The sequence below is a fragment of the Macaca thibetana genome, chromosome 12 (genome assembly GCF_024542745.1).
Source record: "Macaca thibetana thibetana isolate TM-01 chromosome 12, ASM2454274v1, whole genome shotgun sequence".
In the NCBI taxonomy this organism is placed as follows: Eukaryota; Metazoa; Chordata; class Mammalia; order Primates; family Cercopithecidae; genus Macaca; species Macaca thibetana.
Genome location: NC_065589.1, coordinates 117,672,833 through 117,695,045, shown reverse-complemented (window position 1 = coordinate 117,695,045; position 22,213 = coordinate 117,672,833). Strand labels below are relative to the sequence as shown.

The following is a 22,213-nucleotide window of genomic DNA, read 5'->3' as shown; positions in this document are numbered from 1 at the left end:
AAATCTCACACACAGACCCGGGGTTGGAGGGAAAAAACGAGATGAAAGGATAACGGCCTTCCTTTTTCCGACATGAGGCGGCTTGTTCTTAAGGGAAAAACAGCCCCCTCTGCAGCACCACCTCCACTGCATCCTCTCTTTGTGTTTGGGCTTCTGGGGGAACAACAGGTCCCACGGTGGTGGTTTCCTTCCAGGATCCCCCTCCCTCCAGAAATTCCCCAATGGCTGCCAAGCTCAGTGGTAAGAAAAATGAGCAATTTCCAGATCAAGGCCAGCACATTTCAGAGGCATGGAGTGGAGGCCACGCCCCTCCTGACTGCCCCATGCCCCGCAAACAGTCGTAGGTCACCTGGGCCCACACTCCCAGTCTCACTTACCTCTCAGAATGCATGGAGGAGGACACAGTGAGACTGCGGCAGAAGGCCTTGCAGTGGGAAGGTGGAGAGGGTCATCTCCCCGACCCTTGTCGCTCTGCCCCTGCCCCACATCCTGGGCAATTAGATTACTGCGGTGGGGGAGGGGCATCCAAGGCGGAGACAGGTACTGGCCACCCGCAATACACCTGGGACTTGGAGGCAGCGACCCTGGTGTTCAATAAGCATCCATTTAACGGTTCCCCAGGCATGGTGCTGGGAATCAGGGCACAACAGGGGCCAAAACAGACCCTCACGGGGTGCCTGGAGGAGTGGGGGCATCCAGAGAAACATGTGGAGCGCGTGGCTGCCTTTGCCGCCCTCCTACTCCCTGCCCTCCTCCCCGGCCCCGTGTGGCTGGTGTTCAAAGCCCCTGTGCGCTCTGCTCACTTGAAACCCACTCAGCTGAGGGGCTGTGCAAATAGCAGAGGCTGAACAGAGGAGCAAAGTCCCTGAGGGAGAAACCGCCCCAGGAAAGGCAAGCCAGGTGTCAGGGTGGGGAGCTTGGTTACCACCGTGGGTGCAAGGAGATGGAGACTGAGCAGGGCCTGGACATGGGCGGCCTTCAGGAAGGGCCGTCACCCTCCCTGCCCGGACAAGTTCAAGGGCAGCACCAAACAGCAAACTCGCATTTTCCACCTTTTATTCCAGGAAGGGCGCTGTGATGCTGCGGCGGGGAGGGGGAGGGGACCTGGGACCGGGATCTCTGACTAAGCCTGAGTCAGGGCTGCCTTCCACTGGTCCCCACCCACCCTTGCAGGCCACTGAGCCGCCTCTCCTGGCTCAGCCTCTCCCACTTGTTGCCCCCACCCTCAACTCCTTCAGTGACTTCCTCACCTCTTCATAAAGTCCAGGCTCTCGTCTTCTCTCCCACTGCCGCCAACAGTGCCCAGCACCCAGCCTCTCCCACCACCCGGCTCCCATCCTCCCAGCCTGTCCTCCTCCTGTCCCACTGCCTCACCATACTCCTGCTTCTCAGGTGCTCCCGATGTCCTCTAACTGTCCTTCAAACCCAGCCCAGTAGCAGGTCCTCTCAAACGCTTCCTGCCATCCCTTCCCTTCCCTGGGTAGGTATGGAACCCCTCGCCCAGGCCTCCTCCACCCCAGCCCTGCTCCCTCCCGAGAGGCCAGGGGCTGCATCTCATATCTGTATTTTTGTGCCTGGCATAGAACAGGAAAGGAATGAGGATTTCACTGAGCACCTACTGTATGCTGGCCACTGTTATGAAGGTCATCACAGGGAATGTTCACAACAAACCATGACATGGTATTGTCTCATTTTTACAGGTAAGGAAACTGAAGCCTCAGGGGAAGAGAACTTCAGAGCTAAGAGTCTTCTTCTACTAAAGTAGGCCCCCGATGTTTCTTGGGAGAGGTGGAGCTTGAGTGGGCTTAAAAAACAATGAGGATTCTGACAAACACAAAAGAGGGAGAGACAGAGAGAACTAGAGCATTCCAGGCAGCAGGGACTGAGATAAAGGAAGGCCGGGAGGCAGGAAAGCCCGGGAAGTGACTGGCAAGACTAGGCGGTTTAGTAGAGTCCGAGCTATACTTACACAAATTACTGGGCGCAGTGACTCACACCTGTAATCCCAGCCCTTTGGGAGGCCAAGGAGGGAGGATTGCTTGAGCCCAGAAGTTTGAGACCAGTTTGGAAAATATAAAGAGATCCTATGTCTATTTTAAAAAAGAAAAGAAAAGAAAGAAAAAAAAGAGAAGAGGAGGGGACGGGAGGGGAGGGGACGGGAGGGGCAGCAGCAGAAAGCCTAGAATGGCAGGAGGAACACCAAGCCTGCCACGGACATGGGACATTTCTGAGCAGGCTAGGCAGTGTTTCAGGGACGGAAAGCGCTTGCGGACAACTTCCCTGTCAAAACCCTTCCCAGAAACTTGAGGGGCCAGCGAGAGAGACCCTGTGACCTCAGGCTCCAGAGATAGCTCAGCAAGGCGAACCCCCCCGTGGCCACTGGTCAATGACTCACTTCTCCTCCCAGGCGCCCTCCCAGGGCTGCGCGCTCCTTCACGCGGCCTCCCTTAGCCCTTGCTCTGGTCTCTCTGCAGCAGGGGTCAGTGTTCCCAGTGAAGTCAGTGTGTGGAGCACACATGCTTCGTACCCATGTTCATGCCTGTGTGTGTGTGCACACGTATGTGGGGCCTGTGTGTCTCTTTCTCTGAGACCCACTCGAGATCTGCATGCAGCCTGGGCCCCCTCCCGGACTGCTGCAGCCAGATGCCCCCGGAGCCCCAGCCGTCAGCCTGGGGAGACGTGCCCCTGCCGAATTCAGAGAACGATGCAGAAGGATTCGGGAAATGAGGACCATTCATGAGCCCAGTGACTGATGAAGAGCACCTCCCTCACATCCGCTGCCAAACTAACCGGGAGAAGAGACAGACGAAGACCCCAGATGATTGCAATTTGGGAACACTTCCAACTCCAGCTCACTGCACTTGTTCCAAAATGATCAGAGGGGAGATTTGACACATGCTCTGGTCTCACTGGCTCCCATCACCATTGCCTCTGCCCCTCACAGCTCTGCCAGGTGCCTGGCTCTGACTCTTGCTGACACTTCAGGCCCCTCTCCCTTAGAACTGACTGCCATAGGGCTAGTTGCTTATTCTTCAAGTAAAGGGGGCCTGGAGGACTATGGAGGAGGCAGAGCTGCCTGGAGAGCCCCTTGACCCAAGACACTCCCCCCCCCGCACCCCACTGCACTTGGGAAGAAAGTCACGGCTGCAGGATGGAGGCACTGCGGGGGCCCTTCCTATTTGGCGGCAGCTGCAGCCACGCATGCCCCAGCCACAGCATGCAGCACACATCTTCTGTCTCACAGTGATTGAAGATTTTACGAAACCACCGGTCAGACAGATGTCCCCTGAAGCCCCACATTAATTGATTTTTGGATTCTGCAACCCAAGCTCAAGCTCCGAGCTCACTGCTGAGCTCAAAACTCCTGGGTGTCCCACAAGGTCTTAGATGTGGAGTCCATGACGCTGGAGCCAAAGTTGTCAGACACCTGGGCTGCACCTGCCTGTGCAACGAGCCTGGGAAAGCAGCTCTGGGATTGCACCCTCAGTGCCAGGGCTGGGGAGCCTCTGAGCTCAGGAAGGCCTTCGGGGACAGGCGCTCGGCCAGCTGCCTGGGTAGGCCACTAATGAGCGGATGTGTTCCAGGCTGTCTGCCCAAGGGGCAGCTGCACCTGGGCTGGAGAGCCGAGACTCCCTGGGGTTCTGCAGCCTCCGTCCTCCTCAGCCTGGCCCCTCGTCCTGTTAGAGGAGGGCACAGCTGCCTACCGCCCCTCCTTCCCTCATCTCTGCCTCTCTCATCTTCCTTGAGGAAGATTCCATCAGAGGTTTTAGTTACATATTCCTACACCATGCCTGGAATATAGTAGGTACTCAATAAATCCAACTTTGCCTGAGTTAGTGGTGAGGAAAAGCTGGACTCAGGATCAGGCTGCCTGTGAAGCCTGGCCTGTAGCCTACCAGCTGTCCCAGCCTCAGGGTCCCCACACCCAGACGTGCACGCAGTAACAGAGCACCTCTTGCCTGCAACAGTGCTTGGTTCACAGCGCATGCCAGTTAAGTGATCCATATTATTATTTTATCTTAAGATAGGAATCCAGCTGTGTCCAAATGAGGGGTTGGGACAAAATAAAAGCTAGAATCCAGTCTTGCAGGTGGGGACATGGCACCTGGGTCTCCACCCTGACCCCTGTTGCCCACCCTCTCACATGTCATCTAGAGACGGCACTCGTTGCGGAATGCTGCAGGAGGTGCTCCACTGGCACGAAGTGGGTGGGCTCTTAGCACAGACCCTAACAGTAAGTGACTTTTCACACTCCCATCTCCAAAGCTACATGCAAAACATTGATCGTGACAGGGGTTAGAACACAACTTCCAGAAGACCTCTTTTTTTTTTTTTTTTTTATACTTCAAGTTCTGGGATACATGTGCAGAACGTGCAGGTCTGTGACCCAGCTATACACGTGTCATGGTGGTTTGCTGCACCCATCAACCCGTCATCTACATTAGGTATTTCTCCTAATGCTATCCCTCCCCTAACCCCCCAACCCCTGACAGGCCCCAGTGTGTGATGTTCCCCTCCCTGTGTCCATGGTTCTTACCGTTCATCTCCCACTTATGAGTGAGAACATGCGGTGTGTGCTTTTCTGTTCCTGTGTTAGTTTGCTGAGAATGATGGTTTGCAGCTTCATCCATGTCCCCACAAAGGACATGAGCTCATCCTTTTTTATGGCTGCATAGTATTCCATGGTGTATATGTGCCACATTTTATTTATCCAGTCTATCATTGATGGGCATTTGGGTTGGTTCCCAGTCTTTGCTATTGTGAACAGTGCTGCAATAAACATACGTGTGCATGTGTCTTTATAGTAGAATAATTTATAATCCTTTTGGTATATACCCAGTAATGGGATTGCTAGGTCAAATGGTATTTCTGGTTCTAGATCCTTGAGGAATTGCCACACCGTCTTCCACAATGGTTAAACTAATTTACACTCCCACCAACAGTGTAAAAGCATTTCTATTTTTCCACATCTTCTCCAGCATCTGCTGTTTCCTGACTTTTTAGTGCTCACCATTCTAACTAGCATGAGATGGTATCTCATTGTGGTTTTGATTTGCATTTCTCTAATGACCAGTGAAGATGAGCTTTTTTTCATATTTGTTGACTGCACAAATGTCTTCTTTTGAGAAGTGTCCATTCATATACTTTGCCCATTTTTTGAGTGGGGTTGCTTTTTTCACGTCAACTTGTTGAAGTTGCTTATAGATTCTGGATATTAGCCCTTTGTCAGATGGATAGATTGCAAAAATTTTCTCCCATTCTGTAGGTTGCCTGTTCACTCTGATGATAGTTTATTTTGCTGTGCAGAAGTTCTTTAGTTTAATTAGATCCTATTTGTCAATTTTGGCTTTTGTGGCCATTGCTTTTGGTGATTTAGTCATGAAGTCTTTACCCATGCCTATGTCCTGAATGGTATTGCCTAGGGCATCTTTCTAATCCAAGAAAGAAAGGGGGCAGATCAGATGCTGAAGCATTGCCAGGGTTCACGGGGAGTCTGCAGAACCAGTGGGTAAAGATCAAAGACAGCCAAACTGCTGTAATAGCACCTCTCTCTAAACAGGAGGGCACCCCACCCCGGGGCATCAGCAATCCCGCACACGGAGAGTCCCAGAGCAGCCCGCCTCCACCGGAGCGCAGGGATGGGGCAGAATGAATGTCCACCCACGCCAGTGCTCTATCAAATGTCTGCTTAGAAGTTCTTTTTAAATAATTATTTTCTAAATATCCTGGTTTGTTCAAGCTGCCATAACAAAGTATCACACCCTGGTAGCTTAAACAGCAAACATTTATTCATCAACAGTTCTGGCGGCTGGAAGTCCTCTTAAGATAAAATAATAATATGGATCACTTAACTGGCATGCACTGTGAACCAAGCACTGTTGCAGGCAAGAAAAGTGCTCTGTTACTGCGTACACGTCTGGGTGTGGGGACCCTGAGGCTGGGACAGCTGGCAAACTACAGGCCAGGCTTCACAGGCAGCCTGATCCTGAGTCCAGCTTTTCCTCACCACTAACTCAGGAAACGTTGGATTTATTGAGTACCTACTATATTCCAGGCGTGGTGTAGGAATATGTAACTAAAACCTCTGATGGAATCTTCCTCAAGGAAGATGAGAGAAGCAGAGATGGGGAAGGAGGGGCGGCAGGCAGCTGTGCCCTCCTCTAACAGGACGAGGCGCCTGGGCCAGGCACTTGACCCTTCTGAGCCTCAGTCTCCCCTGTAAATAGAGGAAATCTCTCCCCCAGCCCCCACGGGGACATCATGCTAAACAGATGGTTGTGCTTCTCACTATCTTCATTGCCATTGCTATTCTGTTTAACATTGAAAACAATTTTTTGAAGCCCCTTTCAGACCAAAAAGAGAAAATTGGGCCCTCTATTTACTTCTAAATGTGTTCCTGTTTTTTTTGTTAATTAAAAGAAAAAACAACCTCCAACACCTCCATCCCGACCACATTGTTCCTGAAGTTCCCTTTTTCCGATTTATCTGTTGTCATGGCACCAATAGTTGTAAACCACTTCCACTCTTACTGAGGTTTTGTTTGTTTGTTTGTTTGTTTTACAGAGTTTCACTCTTGTTGCTCATGCTGGAGTGCAATGGCACAATCTTGGCTCACTGCAACCTTTGCCTCCCAGGTTCAAGTGATTCTCCGGCCTCAGCCTCCCAAGTAGCAGGCATTACAGGCGTGTGCCACCACGCCCAACTAATTTTTGTATTTTTAGTAGAGACGGTGTTTCACTATATTAGCCAGGCTGGTCTCGAACTCCTGACCTCAGGTGATCCACCCACCTTGGTCTCCCAAATTGCTGGGATTACAGGCATGAGCCACTGTGCCAGGCTCTTACTGAGGTTTTTAAAGCACCCACTTAGCAACAATCAGGGAGGCCGGGCGCGGTGGCTCATGCCTGTAATCCCAGCACTTTGGGAGGCTGAGACGGGTGGATCACGAGGTCAGGAGATTGAGACCATCCTGGCCAACACAGTGAAACCCCATCTCTACTAAAAATACAAAAAAAAAAAAAAAAATTAGCTGGGCGTAGTGGCAGGTGCCTGCAGTCCCAGTCCTTAGCGTAGAGGCTGAGGCGGGAGAATGGCGTGAACCCGGGAGGCGGAGCTTGCAGTGAGCCGAGATTGCGCCACTGCACTCCAGCCTGGGCGACAGAGCGAGACTCTGTCTCAAAAAAAAAAAAAAAAAAGAGGCCGGGTGCGGTGGCTCAAGCCTGTAATCCCAGCACTTTGGGAGGCCGAGACGGGTGGATCACGAAGTCAGGAGATCGAGACCATCCTGGCTAACACGGTGAAACCCCGTCTCTACTAAAACTACAAAAAACTAGCAGGGCAAGGTGGTGGGCGCCTGTAGTCCCAGCTACTTGGGAAGCTGAGGCAGGAGAATGGCGTAAACCCGGGAGGCGGAGCTTGCAGTGAGCCGAGATCACGCCACTGCACTCCAGCCTGGGAGACACAGCGAGACTCCGTCTCAAAAAAAAAAAAAAAAAAGAAAGAAAGAAAAGAAAAGAAACAATCAGGGAGAACCTCTTTCCTTCACTCCCCTGCTCTGTTAAGAGCACTCAGAACTCAAGAGATGAGCTGTCTTCACGGGGAAAATCTAGTAACGCTGGATCTGCAATAGGAATGCACTATGTGAACAGCAATTCAGCACCCCAAATACCCGCCAGATAAAACTGGGAAAGTTATGGCTGTTTGGGGCAATCTGGAAAGAACCTCAGTGACAGTAAATAATTTTTATGTTCTTACGAGAGCAGGAACTCTGAGGAGTTTCATTTTCTTTCTTAGGTGGAAAGCAGCCACGTGAGCAGGGATTGCTTGTCAAGGTTTCAATCCTGTCAGGATCTCCAGCCTCGGAGGCTCATTTTCAGTTTCCGTTCAGCTGATGGGTGGGGAGAAAGCACCCCAGGTCTTGGAAGTTAGCTGTTTCCCCTCCTCACAGACAACCTCCAGAGCAGGGCAGCAAGCAGCTGCTAGAGATTGATTTCTCCACTTAGTTGTCTCCGCTTGCGGCTTCCTCCCACGAGTGAGGAGTAAGAGAACCCCCGTCTCTGATGAAAGTGGGGGATGAACACTGAACCAGACCCACGCTGCTCAGCACATTTGATGGGACCAGAAACACCAACTGCAAAGGCTCAGAAAGCTTTTCAGGGACCGTCTGGCTGTGTGGGTGCGAAGACCAGGCTGTACTTGGAATCACCTGGGAAGACTTACAAAAATGGGTTCTGAGCCTCACCCCCAAGGATTCTGACTTGGTGAGTCTGGGGTGAGGCCCAAGAATCTGCCTGTGTATAGCCAGCAGTGCTGCACTTGGACCTGCATCTGGGGACCTCTGGGCCACCCTGAGTCCCTTAATTTATGAAGCAGAGCCAGTCCCAGGGTGGAGAATGAATGTCTGTCACCTGGTTACATAATTTCAGGTGTCCTTAGTTATGCTCAGCTGACTCAAGCACAGATCTCCCTCAGTATTCTCCTCTATAGCAGCACAGGGTGGGGCATGGTAGGCGAGTACGTGCCCATGCGGGCATCTACTGAGTGTGCCAGGCCTCCATCTCTATTATCTCACCTCTATCCTGCGAAGTAGATATTATCCCCATTTTACAGATGAGAAAAACTAGACTCAGAGAGGCTGAGCCATTGGTCAAGGACACACAGCTGCTGAAATGACGAGGCCAAGTTTGAACCCAGGTGGTCCCTTCTTTGGCCCATGCTTGACTACACCCGGGCACCCTCTCAGCAGTGGTCTCCTCCGGGTTCTGTTGCAGCCAAGAGCACAAGCTTCTCCCCAATCGCTGCCTTATAGCTTATTTCCAATGTTTATTTAATTATTATTTATTTTATTTTATTTTTTTTCTGGTTTTTAGTTGACTTTTCATCATATTCAGCCCAGTGACCTCTGGTCCTCTCCTTGTCTCTTTCAGGGTTATTCAGTGTCTCATGTTTGCGTACCTTAACTGCACAGAAGAGTGCTCAGTCCTTGGGAACAACGGCCACAGGGCATTGCTTCCTTCCCCAGGGCTTGGTACCCACCAGGCACTAGCAGACAGGCAGTCTGGTCATAGCAGCTGAGTGATGAGTGAACGAACCGCCTGGAGGCTGCGCATGTTGCCCAGACTCTTTTAGGTCTATCTCCCCTAAACGCATCTGTGAAAACACACAAAGCAACACCCTGAGGCAGCAACAGCTCCAGTCCGGGAGTCTGAGGAGCAGAGAGAAACTGAGGGAGCCACAGGAGTCCAGTGGGCAGTGAGGTAAGGCCAGGGAGATGGACCACGGCCGGTCAGCCAGGATCTTGAAGGGCACGGTAAAGCATATGGATTCTGTCCTGAGAAATGAGAAGTCAGCTTTGACAGGGGAGGGCCATGCTCCTGTGGTCCCCGGGTCACCAGGCTGTGCTGTCTCCTGTACTGCTAGATGCTCCTTCAAGTCAGGAGCCTCACACTGTTCATGGGGTAACTCCCGGGCCTGACTCTCGGTGGCGTGCAGAGGGATTTATTTATTTATTTATTTATTTATTTATTTATTTTTGCTGCTTTGCACCCAGGCAATGGAAGAAGGAAAGGCAACCCAGAGTGAAATTGGGATTACAATTTTACAAATGTCTGTTTCTGACGCAAGCAGCACATCATTTGTCCACATCACAATCTCTTGGAATTTATGACAAAGCCAGGTGACAGCCAGGCTGGGAATGACCTTTGTCCAAGAAGATAATGTTTTGCTGAGTAAATTAAGAGTGCAAATGAGACTGGAGAAAAAACTTAAATTGTCCATGAAAACTTCTGAAAATATTTTAGTAATGTCAACTTAAGTACAACTGACACCTGGATTGCCTAATTCCATAATTCAGGAAGCTTCCCACTCACTCCACAAAAAATTAGTTTGAATTAATTACATTTAATTATATTTGAATGCCTCAAATTAAATGATCCGAATGCTTACTGTGTTGTTCATAACATTTGCAGGCTGTGATCTGGCCTGGAAAACCCCTACCTCTGCTTGTGCACACTCACAAACATGTCAAAACTGGCCCTGTTTTTAGTTGACTTTTAATATTTTACAGCCCTATACTTGAGTCTACCTTTGATTTCAGCCTCTTTAATTCTTCAACCCTGTGGAGTTTGCTAAATAAGCTCTGCCAGCTGCTATCAATACAGGCAGATTCACACACCAATTCGGGGGTGGGGGGTGGGCACTGACTCCATTTCCTCAAAGATAAGACAGAAAACAGAGTAAAAGACCAGGCACAGGCCGGGCGCGGTGGCTCACGCCTGTAATCCCAGCACTTTGGGAGGCCGAGGCGGGCGGATCACAAGGTCAGGAGATCGAGACCACGGTGAAACCCCGTCTCTACTAAAAATACAAAAAATTAGCCGGGCGCGGTGGCGGGCGCCTGTAGTCCCAGCTACTCAGGAGGCTGAGGCAGGAGAATGGCGTAAACCCAGGAGGCGGAGCTTGCAGTGAGCCGAGATCGCGCCACTGCACTCCAGCCTGGGCGACAGAGCAAGACTCCGTCTCAAAAAACAAAAACAAAAACAAACAAACAAACAAAAAGACCAGGCACAGTGGCTCATGCCTGTAATCCCAGCACTTTGGGAGGCCGAGGCCAGCAAATCACCTGAGGTCAGGAGTTTGAGAGCAACCTGGAAAAGCTGGTAAAACCCCATCTCTACTAAAAATACAAAAATTAGCTGGGCATAGTGGTGCACCAGTACCACCCAGCTACTCAGAAGGCTGAGGCAGGAGAATTGCTTGAACTCGGAAGTGGAGGTTGCAGTAAGCCAAGATCAGGCCACTGCACTCCAGCCTGGGTGACAGAGCGACTCCATCTCAAAAAACAGGAAAAAAAAATCAACCTCTAAAGACACACTAGGCTTTATGTGTCAAGGGTCTTTAGAATGAAGTTGTCCTGCCTTATCGGTAGGGGATATGTCCCAAGACCCCAAAGCCGCAGATAGTACCAAACCCCTATATACACTATGTATTTCCCTGTGCATACACGCCTACGATAGAGTTTAATTTGTAAATTAGGCACAGTACTCTTGTGCTTTGGAGCCATTATTAAGTCAAACAAGGGTGACCTGAACAGAAGCACCGTGATCTGACGACAGCTGATGTGACCGCCCAGGGAGCACGCCCGGTGTGGACAGAGGGGTCGCGTCCCAGGCTAGATGGAGCAAGATTTTGTCATGCTACTCAGAACAGAGTGCCATTTAAAGTTTAGGAGTTATTTCTGGAATTTTGCATTTGATATTTTCAAACCTCGGTGTACTGCAGGTAAATGAAAACTTGGAGAGATAAACCTCAGATAAGGGGGGAACTACTATATTCATTCCTTCACCATGGTGTGTCTATGTCTGGGAATCTACCCTTAAAAACAATCTGGATGCAAAGAAGCCGTGAGATAGAGCACAGTCCCTTCATTTCGTAAAAGAACGGAACTAACTCAAATACACAACGGAATGGGTGAATAAAGTATTGTGCTACCCTTAATGTAATATTGTGGGGCCATTGAAAAGATGCTCACATGTTGATGGAAATCTGAGAAGTGTTTCTACCTATGGCATTTTATCACATTTAAGACACTGTTGATTAGAAAACACACCACCATTTCACATACCTTTAAAGAATTAAAAAATACCCAGAATGGTTATCTAATAAGGGAGGTCTAAGTAAAGCTGGGATCCTAAAGGGCTATTTCTTTGGTGTGAGGAGAATGATAAGCAGCATCGTCAGGCAGAAAAAGCCAGTGTCCCAACCATGGAGCCGGATGCAGGGAGGGAACAAAACCGTCCCTGAGGACGTGCACAAGCCAGTACTCACGCTGGTCTGAGTCTGATTTTGCACTAACGTATGGTCGGGAAACACCTCAAGCAAATGCTGTAACTGAATTTAAGTTGAAGGTTATGTCAGGTTGGCAGTGCCCCAGGTGACTGGCAGAAACAAATACAAGCTCCAGAAAGAGCTGAATGTTAACACTACTGGCAGTGCCTGTGAAACATCAGCCACTGTACAGTGCAGGATCCAGAGATGTTACAATGTGAAGCGAGTCTTAGAATTAACCGTAAGTAAAAACGCAGAATCAAATGGGTATGTGGAGGATGACATCTCCGCCGAGTAGAACGACTGGAAGGAAAAAGACAGTAAAACGTTCACAGTGATTTTCCGTAGGTGGTAAGACTACAGCATTTTCTTTCTTTAAACGAGTCCACATTTTCCAGCTTTTTCTAAAGTGACCATATAAGAAAAGGAGAAATAAAACAAGGAGGCGCAAGTGAGAGAATGACTTTGGGTGGGGTGGTCAGGGAGGTGACCCTGAAGGAGGTGACACCTCAACTGAGAAGGGACCAGCACAGCAGAAGCCACCTGAAGAGTCTACTGCCACATGTGTATCCAGGACAAGGGTCTGGGGCACAGGGAAGATGCCTGATATGTATTTGTTAAATTAATACTTGGGTTAAGGAAGGAAAAAGCTGCTAAAACAGGAGCCTAACTCTCAAGGGGTCCCAGCCAGAGGCTGGCTCTTCAGGGAGCCATTCTCACCAGACTGAGCTGATAAACGGGGCAGGGACGCCTGCCTGGCCAACAGCAGGGCCCTGTGGAAAGTCTGCAGCTGCAGAGTTAGCAGAGAACCACGGCTGTGGTCTTGGGCCTGTTTCCCCATCTGTCAAATGAGGTTAGTGCTTTGCTACCTCAGCCTCTGAAGTGAGCTCCAGATGATACAGTGCTTTGAATAAACAAGCCACGTGCGAGCGTGAGGGGCTGTCATGCTCCAGGTCCTAATGCCAGCCCAGCAGCACCTCCCTGTAACACTGGGACCTGTGAGCTTCAGACAAGCTGCTTTGTCTCGGGAAGGTTCCCGTGCTCTGCTGCTCAGCCCACAGGAGGTGTCACCTCAGCGCCTGCCTTCCTGCCCACACGCACTTTCCAGGTTCACTTACCATGTACGGGCCTGTGCTAACAGAGATAAGAGATGGGTCCCTGTCCTTGAGAAAGTCACAGGGAGTCCAGAGAGTCAGATGAGCAAACAGGATGATACCCTGTGGGACCTGAGGGAGGGGACACCCGAGCTGCTGCTGAGGCCGTCAACAGCCACCACTGGGGGGAACAGTGGAGGCATTGTAGGTTTCCTACCTTGTTTCCTTTTGCCGTCACAGTTTTGGGAGGTTATCTCCATTTCATAGATTGGGGTCAGAAGCTGTCATCTGTCAAGGTCACAGAGCCTGGACTCGCACCTGGGCCGGGGTGACTCAAGTCCTTGCCCACGGGCACATTACCATACCAGTGTGTGTGTGCTGGCAGTGGGGGAGGCAGGGAGATGGGAAGAGCCTATTGTAGAGGTGACAGCGTGCTCTTCATTTAGAGACTGGGGCCAAGGGGTAATGGTAGGCAGTGAGGCTGGCACAAGGCCCAGGTGGACTGTAGCTTTCTTGTGAAGAAGCTGATGTGAGCAAATCCACAAATCCGGCCGCAAGGGAAAATTTCTCTGGGCCTTCTGCACAGGTCATCCCCCTGCCCCAAGCCGGCCAGCCCCTCAGAGGACATTCAGCAAGGGCATCCCGTGTCCTGCAGCCAGAGGGCCACATGGGAAACCTAACTCCTGCCAGCTTCCAGCTGCTCTGACTGGGACCATGCCCAGGTGTCACTGTCACTCTGGTCTGCTGTGAACGGTGCCAGGCAAGGGTTCACTCTCCCTGGAGACCCAGCTCAGCTCTTGCTGAGCAGTGGCCGTTGTGGGGCAGGAAGAGCCGAGCTGGGCCTGACCGCTGGTACTAAGCGAATTCTAAGGAATTTGCAGATGGAATTACGGTTACTAACAGGCTGATCTTAAAACAGAGAGGTGATCCTGGGTTAGCTGAGTAACCCAAAGTAATCACAGGAGCCCTTAAAGCAAGGAAGGCAGAAGAGAGACTCCAGACATAAGATGGGTTTGAAGGAGGTCACAGGTCAGGAAATATGGGGGGCTGAGAATGAACCCCGAGGCCCATGGCGGGCAAGGAGACAGGAACTTCAGTCCCACAACTCGATGGAACTGCATCCTGCCAACACAGAGCACAAATGCAGGTTCACCGCCCAGTGCCCACACCCAGATCTTCCCTTGTGACTCAAGTGGAGCACCAGCAGGGCATGTGATGCTGACTTCTGACTCTCAGTTCACGGGGGACAGTAACTGGGTGCTGCTTTGAACCGCTACATCTGTGGCAATTGGTTACCGAGGTAGTAACTCATCAGTGAGCTATCGGAAGAAAGATCACCTGGGCTGCAGAGTGGAGGGAACAGGGCCTAGGTTGCTGGCGGTGAAAGGACACCAGTCCCGCTGTCGGTGGTACGCTGGCCACAGGAGCATGTCCTCTGGGACAGGAGCATCGCAGTCATGAGTAGTGTTGAATGCATTCCTTCACTCAATCATTCAGCCAATGTCTCTCAAACATACCTTAATATAAGTGCTAACTGGGTGTCTGGAGCTCAAATCTCATCAAAGGACAGAAGGCCAAACAGATGACACCCAGTGAAATGAGTCCCAGGATAGGAACAAGGTCCCCACCCCTACCCCACCTCTGACACCCAGATACTGTGGGAGGTGAAAGAAGGGTCACTGGTCCACCAGGGGTCGAGAAGGTTACTCAGGGCTTGAAGCCCTGTCCTGGGTCTTGGTGCCCAGGAAGGAGAAGCCATGTCAGGGTAGGCCACACTCAGGGGGTAGCAGCACACTGGCTGGGCTGGTGCATGGACCATAAGGGCCCTGGCCACCAGGTGTGCCGGGATCAGCTCAGACAGGAAAGTTGGGACCGAGGATGCCAAGCAGGGGAGAAAGGCTTGGGTGGAGACACATCCCAGGACTTCCCCATCCTTTAGGATAGTGACCTTCAAACCATGTGAGCCCCTGCCCTCTGGGGCCACATGCCCCCACACACCCTGACTGGGGAATAGCGGCCCACGCCGGTGGCCTGGAGCACCACACCCACACACACCATCTGTAAGTGAATGAATTCACACTTTGGTTTGTGTACCAGCCTCGGGGACTGCTGTGCCACCAGCACCTGGCACATCGCAAACAATCCATGTTAGCTTTACAGGTAAATAAAAGGCACAAAGGCAGGTGCCTGAGAGACTGGCCGCATCAGGGAAAACAGGGAAGGAAGGGAGTCTGATGCCCACGACAGGATGGGGGAAGGGTCAAGGCCTGCAGGCCAAAGGAAGCCAGCTGGGGACAGATGGCAGACAGCATGCCTGACCCTGTGGCAAAAGCCTGGAAGCTGGCTCTGCCCTCCCTCAGGAGCTGGGCAGCAGAGCCACCACTGCACCATGACCTCTATACCCTCTTCTCGGATGGAGAGGGTGCACTTGTTCTGAATGAGGAGCTCAAGGTGGGAAAATATGCTCCGAGCTTTGTTTTCGCCACAAAGCTGGCAGCAGAGGCCCTGCGTTCATCTGACTACTTAGGAAATTGGGAAGGACTCCTGACTGTTCTCACAGGGTCCAGAGGACCTGACTGCCACCAGCTCCCGGGGGGTGGGGGTGGGGGTGCTGCCGGGAGCGCCTCCCCTCCACGGGCTCTGCTTTCCTAGTGTGGTCATACTACTTGCACGTCTCTAAATGAAAAGCGCAAAGTCCCATGTATTGATTCATCGACCCCTCAAAACAATCCCGTGTGCTTTCCCAAGCCCATTTCACAGATGAAGAGGTTGGACTGGTGAGAGAGGTTTCCACTTTTACAAATTTTTAGTTGACAAATCCTTCTTGGAAGAAAAGAGTACAAAAAAGACCAATGTGTAAAACAGATTGGAGCAACTCTGTTCAGGGGAGCAGCGGAGGGAGATAAGGCTCCCCAGAAACAAGAGTCTGTGCAGACACATCTATGTCTGAGCCTGAGGGCTGGTGAAGCTCACTCAGCTGGACTCCCTTCCCCAGGACCACAGATTGCCTGCGGGTAAAGTGAAGTTGTGGAGAGCGCCTCGGGTCTGGGACTGTCCGCCCCACACCCTGGACGCCCTGCTCATGCCCGCCTGGGGCAGGGCTGTGAAGGTGCAGGAGGGCCACTCCGCGGAGGCCCGGACAGGTGATGCACTCCTCTGATGGCCTGTCCCACTTCAGAGCCCAGGACCTACAACATCCCACACCCACTTCAGGAAACAGGACTAGGAGTGACTGGGGAGAGCAGGAAGGAGGGCAGCCAGGGCTCTGCTGAGCAGTGGGACAGCGGGGAAGACAGGCAGAAATCCTCCAGAGTCTGCCCAGCTGGCCAGAGGGCGAAAAGGTGCTCCAAATCACAGACCCGCTGCAGCCTTGCTCTTAGACACCACCGAGGTCTGTCCCCCAACTTCACAGACCAGGAAACTGAGGCCCAGAGAGAAAGAGGTGAATTTGCCTAGGTTTCTCAGCTGATGTGCGGCAGGGCCTGGACAAGAACCCACATTTCTTGACCTCTGGTCCACTACCCTTTTCCAAAGGAAAAGGGAAACATTGTTCTGCGAGAATAACACGGAGACAGGGCCAAATAAGTCAAAATGAGGACTAGACACGTGAAGGTAGAAGCCCTGTATCTGCGACGTGATTCTCTGCTAACCTGCAGATTCTCTGCTAACCTGCCCATTCTCTGCTAACCTGCCGGGTGACCTGGAGCAGGAAGCAACCCCCAACCTCGGTCTGGATCCAGTTTCCTCCCCTGCTCCGCAGGACGCTGTCCAGGGGCCAAGTGGCGTCTAACACCCTCACCAGTACCTTCCACTCTGGAGTGAGAGGGACAGGTACAAAAGCGAACACCCTTCCCAGCACCCTCCACTCTGGAGTGGGAGGGACAGGTACAAGAGCGCCGCTGCCGCCTGGGATCTCCGCACAGCCACTTCGCAGGCAGCCTGAGAAACGTCCGTTGCTCCGCCAGGCGGAGTTCTGCCCCACGAGTCTTCATCCCAAGCAAGGCTCCCCCCACCTCGTGCACTGGGTCTACGCGCGGGCCTTTTCCTTTGAGCTGCCGCCGCCCCTGCGCCGGCCGCCACAGGTCTGTGCTCATGTATATCGCCTTGCATACCTGCACCCGCTCCCTCGCTCGCAAACTCGCGCACTAGCCCGGCCACCCGCCTCTGCTCGCGCACGCGCCGTTCCCCCACGCCGCGCGCAGGGTGCTGGAGCCTCACCGCGGGCGCTGGAGCCTCACCGCGGGCGCATTAGCCCCGGGCGGACTCCCAGGGAGCAGAGACGAGCGCGGGTAGGGGAGGATCCCGGCAGAGGGGAGAAGGATGCCAACGCCCAGGCCCCGCCCTCTCCGCCCGGCCCCGCCCCCGCAGGGCCCGCCCAGGCCGGCAGGGAGGATGTGAGCTCACTCCCGCCTCCATGTTCCCGGAGTCGCCTGAACGCGTCCGCCCGAAGTCGCGGGCCGCCTGGGGAGTCAGCAGCGCGCCAGGCCCCTGCGGGCGCCACACGCATTAGGTGCCTTCTTGATGGGTACGGAATGAAGGCGGGCGGTGGCTGGACCGGGGCAGCTCCCAGTCGGTAGCCGCCGCGCCGCCCGTGCCCGCGCACGCCATACCCCAGCGCGCTTCCGGCCAGGCCACGTGATCGCGCGCGCACGTGTTCCGGCCTCTCTGCGTCGCCGTTCGGAGCCTCCTCCTGGTCGCCCCGGCATTGGTCCACCGGGAGCCGGCTTGGGCCGGGCCCGGGAGGCGGCGGCTAGGGGAGCGGCGGAGACGCGGGCGCTGAGCGTCGCGGGGGAGTAGGCCCGGGCCGGCAAGCGGCGGCCTCCGCCATGAACCCCAGGGGCCTGTTCCAGGACTTCAACCCCAGTAAGTTCCTCATCTATACCTGCCTGCTGCTCTTCTCGGTGCTGCTGCCCCTCCGCCTGGACGGCATCATCCAGTGGAGCTACTGGGCCGTCTTTGCCCCCATATGGTTGTGGAAGCTTCTAGTCGTCGCAGGCGCCTCGGTGGGCGCGGGCGTTTGGGCCCGCAACCCTCGCTACCGTACCGAGGGAGAGGCCTGCGTGGAGTTCAAAGCCATGCTGATCGCTGTGGGCATCCACCTGCTGCTGCTCATGTTCGAAGTCCTGGTCTGTGACAGGGTGGAGAGGGGCACCCACTTCTGGCTGCTGGTCTTCATGCCTCTCTTCTTCGTGTCCCCCGTGTCTGTGGCTGCCTGCGTCTGGGGCTTTCGACACGATAGATCGCTGGAGCTGGAGATCCTGTGCTCGGTCAACATCCTGCAGTTCATCTTCATCGCTCTAAAGCTGGACAGGATTATTCACTGGCCGTGGCTGGTGGTGTTTGTGCCCCTGTGGATCCTCATGTCGTTCCTTTGCCTGGTCGTCCTCTATTACATCGTCTGGTCCCTCCTGTTCCTGCGGTCCCTGGATGTGGTTGCCGAGCAACGAAGAACACATGTGACCATGGCCATCAGCTGGATAACGATTGTCGTGCCCCTGCTCACTTTTGAGGTCCTGCTGGTTCACAGATTGGATGGGCACAATACATTCTCCTACATCTCCATATTTGTTCCCCTTTGGCTTTCCTTACTAACTTTAATGGCCACAACATTTAGGCGAAAGGGGGGCAATCATTGGTGGTTTGGCATTCGCAGAGACTTCTGTCAGTTTCTGCTTGAAATTTTCCCATTTTTAAGAGAATATGGGAACATTTCATATGATCTCCATCACGAAGATAGTGAAGATGCTGAAGAAACATCAGTTCCAGAAGCTCCGAAAATTGCTCCAATATTTGGAAAGAAGGCCAGAGTAGTTATAACCCAGAGCCCTGGGAAGTACGTTCCCCCGCCTCCCAAGTTAAATATTGATATGCCAGATTAAACTCCTAGAGAGGACCCAGCCACACACGGACTCCACCTTGCCTTTACCTCTTGTTCATTCATCCCAAACCTGGAAATGGAAACAGGCTTCAAACACTGTCGTCTCACGCCCTGTTTGAGATCACCGCCTCATCAGTATGCATCATAGATGGAGGTGGTTTTAGTATGTGGGTGTGTGTGGTGTGTACCTGGGTAAGAGACTTGCTTTCCAGGTTCGCACTTTCAGGTGTAGCCGGGGGTAGTAAGTTGGATTGTTTTAGTAGGTCCTCAAAAGGAATAACTACACAGCTGTTTGTTTAAAGTGCTACTGTACCTATCTAAAGTATTGTTTAAAAAGTATTTTTATACACTGCTAATCTAAAATTGTATTTCAGATTGTGCCTGTTATGACATAGTAGCAAATGTAAAGAATTCTCTTTCCCACCACTTGTTTATAAACCTCATAGTTGATATTTTTAGTGTTCCTACTGTTAAAATACCTTCTCCTTGGGCTTCGCTGATACTGGTCTTTAATATTCTGATAGGTGAATTTTTCTAATGGAATGAACCCATGCATATATAGTATTTATATGAATATTTTAGCAGTGTAATATGTTGAATTCTAGTTCTCTGCAGTACCATGTATTATGTTAAAGTATTTTTTAAAGCTTACATGTGAAGATACGTGTCTGTCGCAGATGTCCTTAAAGACTGCATAAAACAATATGTGCCTGGTGTGGATCTTACCAAAGTACTAGGCATGAATTATAGGGATTGCAAATCCCATGGATCTTAATATTGAGGTGTTAGTAACTGAGGTCTCTGGTAGTACCCGTTAGTAGAGGAAGAGGCTGCTGCCCTTGGGAGCTTGTGACACGCTCCAGTGTGGTACCAGGCCATAAAGTGACATAGTTACTTTGTTTAGTGCCTTTGTTTAGTGCCAGGTTGTTTAGTACCTTGCATTTTTCCACACAGGTAGTAACTGGAAATAAGCAATAAGTGGTTTGTCCATTTCTAAGAATCTTAAACTATTAGTTGGCTGTAGTGTGAAGCTATTACTTGTCATTGGAAAGATGGAGAGAGTGGCCTCAACCAGAAGTGGCCAACAGAAGCAGGTATCATTTTAAGGTCCAAACTTTCATCTGTCAGCAATAGGGAAACAACAGTTCAAATTCGCTTTGTAGATGAGTACAGTGTTTCTTTTTGTTTTTCTTTTTTTTGAGACAGAGTTTCACTCTTGTTGCCCAGGCTGGAGTGCAATGGCACAATCTCTGCTCACCACAGCCGCTGCCTCCTGGGTTCAAGTGATTCTCCTGCTTCAGCCTCCTGAGTAGCTGGGATTACTGGCATGCGCCACCACGCCTGGCTAATTTTGTATTTTTGATAGAGAGAGGGTTTCTCCATGTTGGTCAGGCTGGTCCCGAACTCCTGACTTGAGGTGATCTGCCCACCTCGGCCTCCCAGAGTGCTGGGATTACAGGCAGGAGCCACTGCACCTGGCAAGTACAATGTTTCTTTAGGTGCTGGTGGTACAGCAGGGAATCAGGGCAGAAGCCGGATCCTGCAAGAGTAATGTTCGTCTGAGAACAAATAAATACTTTCAAAAGGAGGTTAAAATAAAAAGGAATGTTGGTGTTATTACTGTGGAGAAGATTGGATGGAGTCCACTTTTCTTATTAGTAACTTACTAAAAATGATCTAAACTGGACTCTACACTCTTTGCCCTGACCATGAGGCAAACTTGTTGGGTTTGGAGAAAAAAACGTAACCCCAAATTTACTATTTTTGCCCTATATAAAGCATTAAAATAACATGCTCTGTACACATGCTCTCAACAAAACCCAGAATGCCTGAGGGAGCTACAGCTCGGCTTAGTTGGCTGGGACTGAGCTCGCTCGCCCTGTCACACACTGGCAGTTTATACCAGCCGGCAGCCCTGAGCAGCAGTGGATGTGACTTTTTATAAGTAAGGATACATTCATTCATTCATTTTCTCAGTATTTCTTGAAGACCTACCCCAAGCTAAGCATGGTGCTAGGCAGTGGGTGTGCAGTGGAGAGCAAGCGGCCCTGCCCTTGCAAAGTGTCCTGTACAGTGAGAAGTGTGAGCCACACCCACAGAGGGAAAGAGCCCAGTGCAGCTTTTGCAAAATGCAGGGAAGGATGCTGCTAGCCTCAGGGTGACCTAGAACTTTAAGCCCATCTTTGTGTTCAGGAGCCCGGTGCCTCCCCTCCACCCCTAAAGAATATCTCAAGTAAGATTTAGAGGTGCATGGGCAGGCAGTGCTGGAGGAATTGGGAGGCAGGTTTGGGGGTTGCAGTGGGACCACTGGCCCCTCCTGGCTAGTTGCAGGCCAGGAGCTTGTTGGTACCTGGTGCAAACTCCCCAACCTGAGGAGTCCCCCACAACCCCCCAGCCCATCTTAACCTCTTCCCCCAGGCTATCTGGTATTGGAGAGCCAACGTCTGGTATGGAAACAAGCTTTCTCACCAGGTAGGCCATCCGCTGTCATGACCATTAGGTTAAAAACAAGTGACAGGTTGTAGGAAGTTGTTTGGTCTGTGAGGTTGAGAGCACTTCAGCAGTGCCTGGGGATTTACCTAACTGCCATGAAACACTGATTATCCAGCGTTCAGCATATGTCAAGTTCTGTAACTATTTCTCCTGTGATGTACCACTCAGCTTTTGCTGCAAATCAACATCAGAAATCTTGGTGGTCTACAACTGCAGATTCCCATTCTCGGGTAGTCTGCCAGTTGGCTTCTAGGTTATGCTCCAGGCCGGGGGTCTGATCAGGTCTGCTCCACAACACATCCCCTATACTGGGTTCCTGGTCAAAGTAGCAGCTTACCTTGGGCCGTATTCTTTCTTATGGCAGAAGCATGAGAGGCCGAGCCCTATCCTGCAAGCACAAATAATAGCCCCTGCTCACTTTCTGTTGGCTGCAACACATGGCCATGCGTGACCTCTGTGGGGTGAGGCAGTGCATGGCCAAGGAACAAGCACAGTCCACATAGGGGGCTGTCACTCCATGACCTCAGTGGTACAAAATGGTTCTCAAGAAATCGCAAGGAATTGCTTGCAGATCATCCATGATTTGTTTCCCTTGTGCTTTACAAATACCCTGAAATTTGTTTTTATTTATTTTATTTTTTTTTGAGACGGAGTCTCGCTCTGTCGCCCAGGCTGGAGTGCAGTGGCCGGATCTCAGCTCACTGCAAGCTCCGCCTCCCGGGTTTACGCCATTCTCCTGCCTCAGCCTCCTGAGTAGCTGGGACTACAGGCACCCGCCACCTCGCCCGGCTAGTTTTTTGTATTTTTTAGTAGAGACGGAGTTTCACCGGGTTAGCCAGGATGGTCTCGATCTCCTGACCTCGTGATCCGCCCGTCTCGGCCTCCCAAAGTGCTGGGATTACAGGCTTGAGCCACCGCGCCC

At 51.8% G+C, this 22,213-nt stretch overlaps 1 protein-coding gene across 1 annotated transcript; it reads left to right on the top strand.

Moving 5' to 3' along the window:
* The first annotated feature begins 17,306 nt into the window (after nt 1-17,306).
* TMEM185B (transmembrane protein 185B) lies at nt 17,307-20,394 on the top strand. The gene has a single exon (XM_050752717.1). It carries the CDS (start codon nt 17,747-17,749, stop codon nt 18,797-18,799), a length of 1,053 nt encoding a protein of 350 aa, XP_050608674.1. The 5' UTR covers nt 17,307-17,746; the 3' UTR covers nt 18,800-20,394.
* The last annotated feature ends 1,819 nt before the right edge of the window (nt 20,395-22,213 follow it).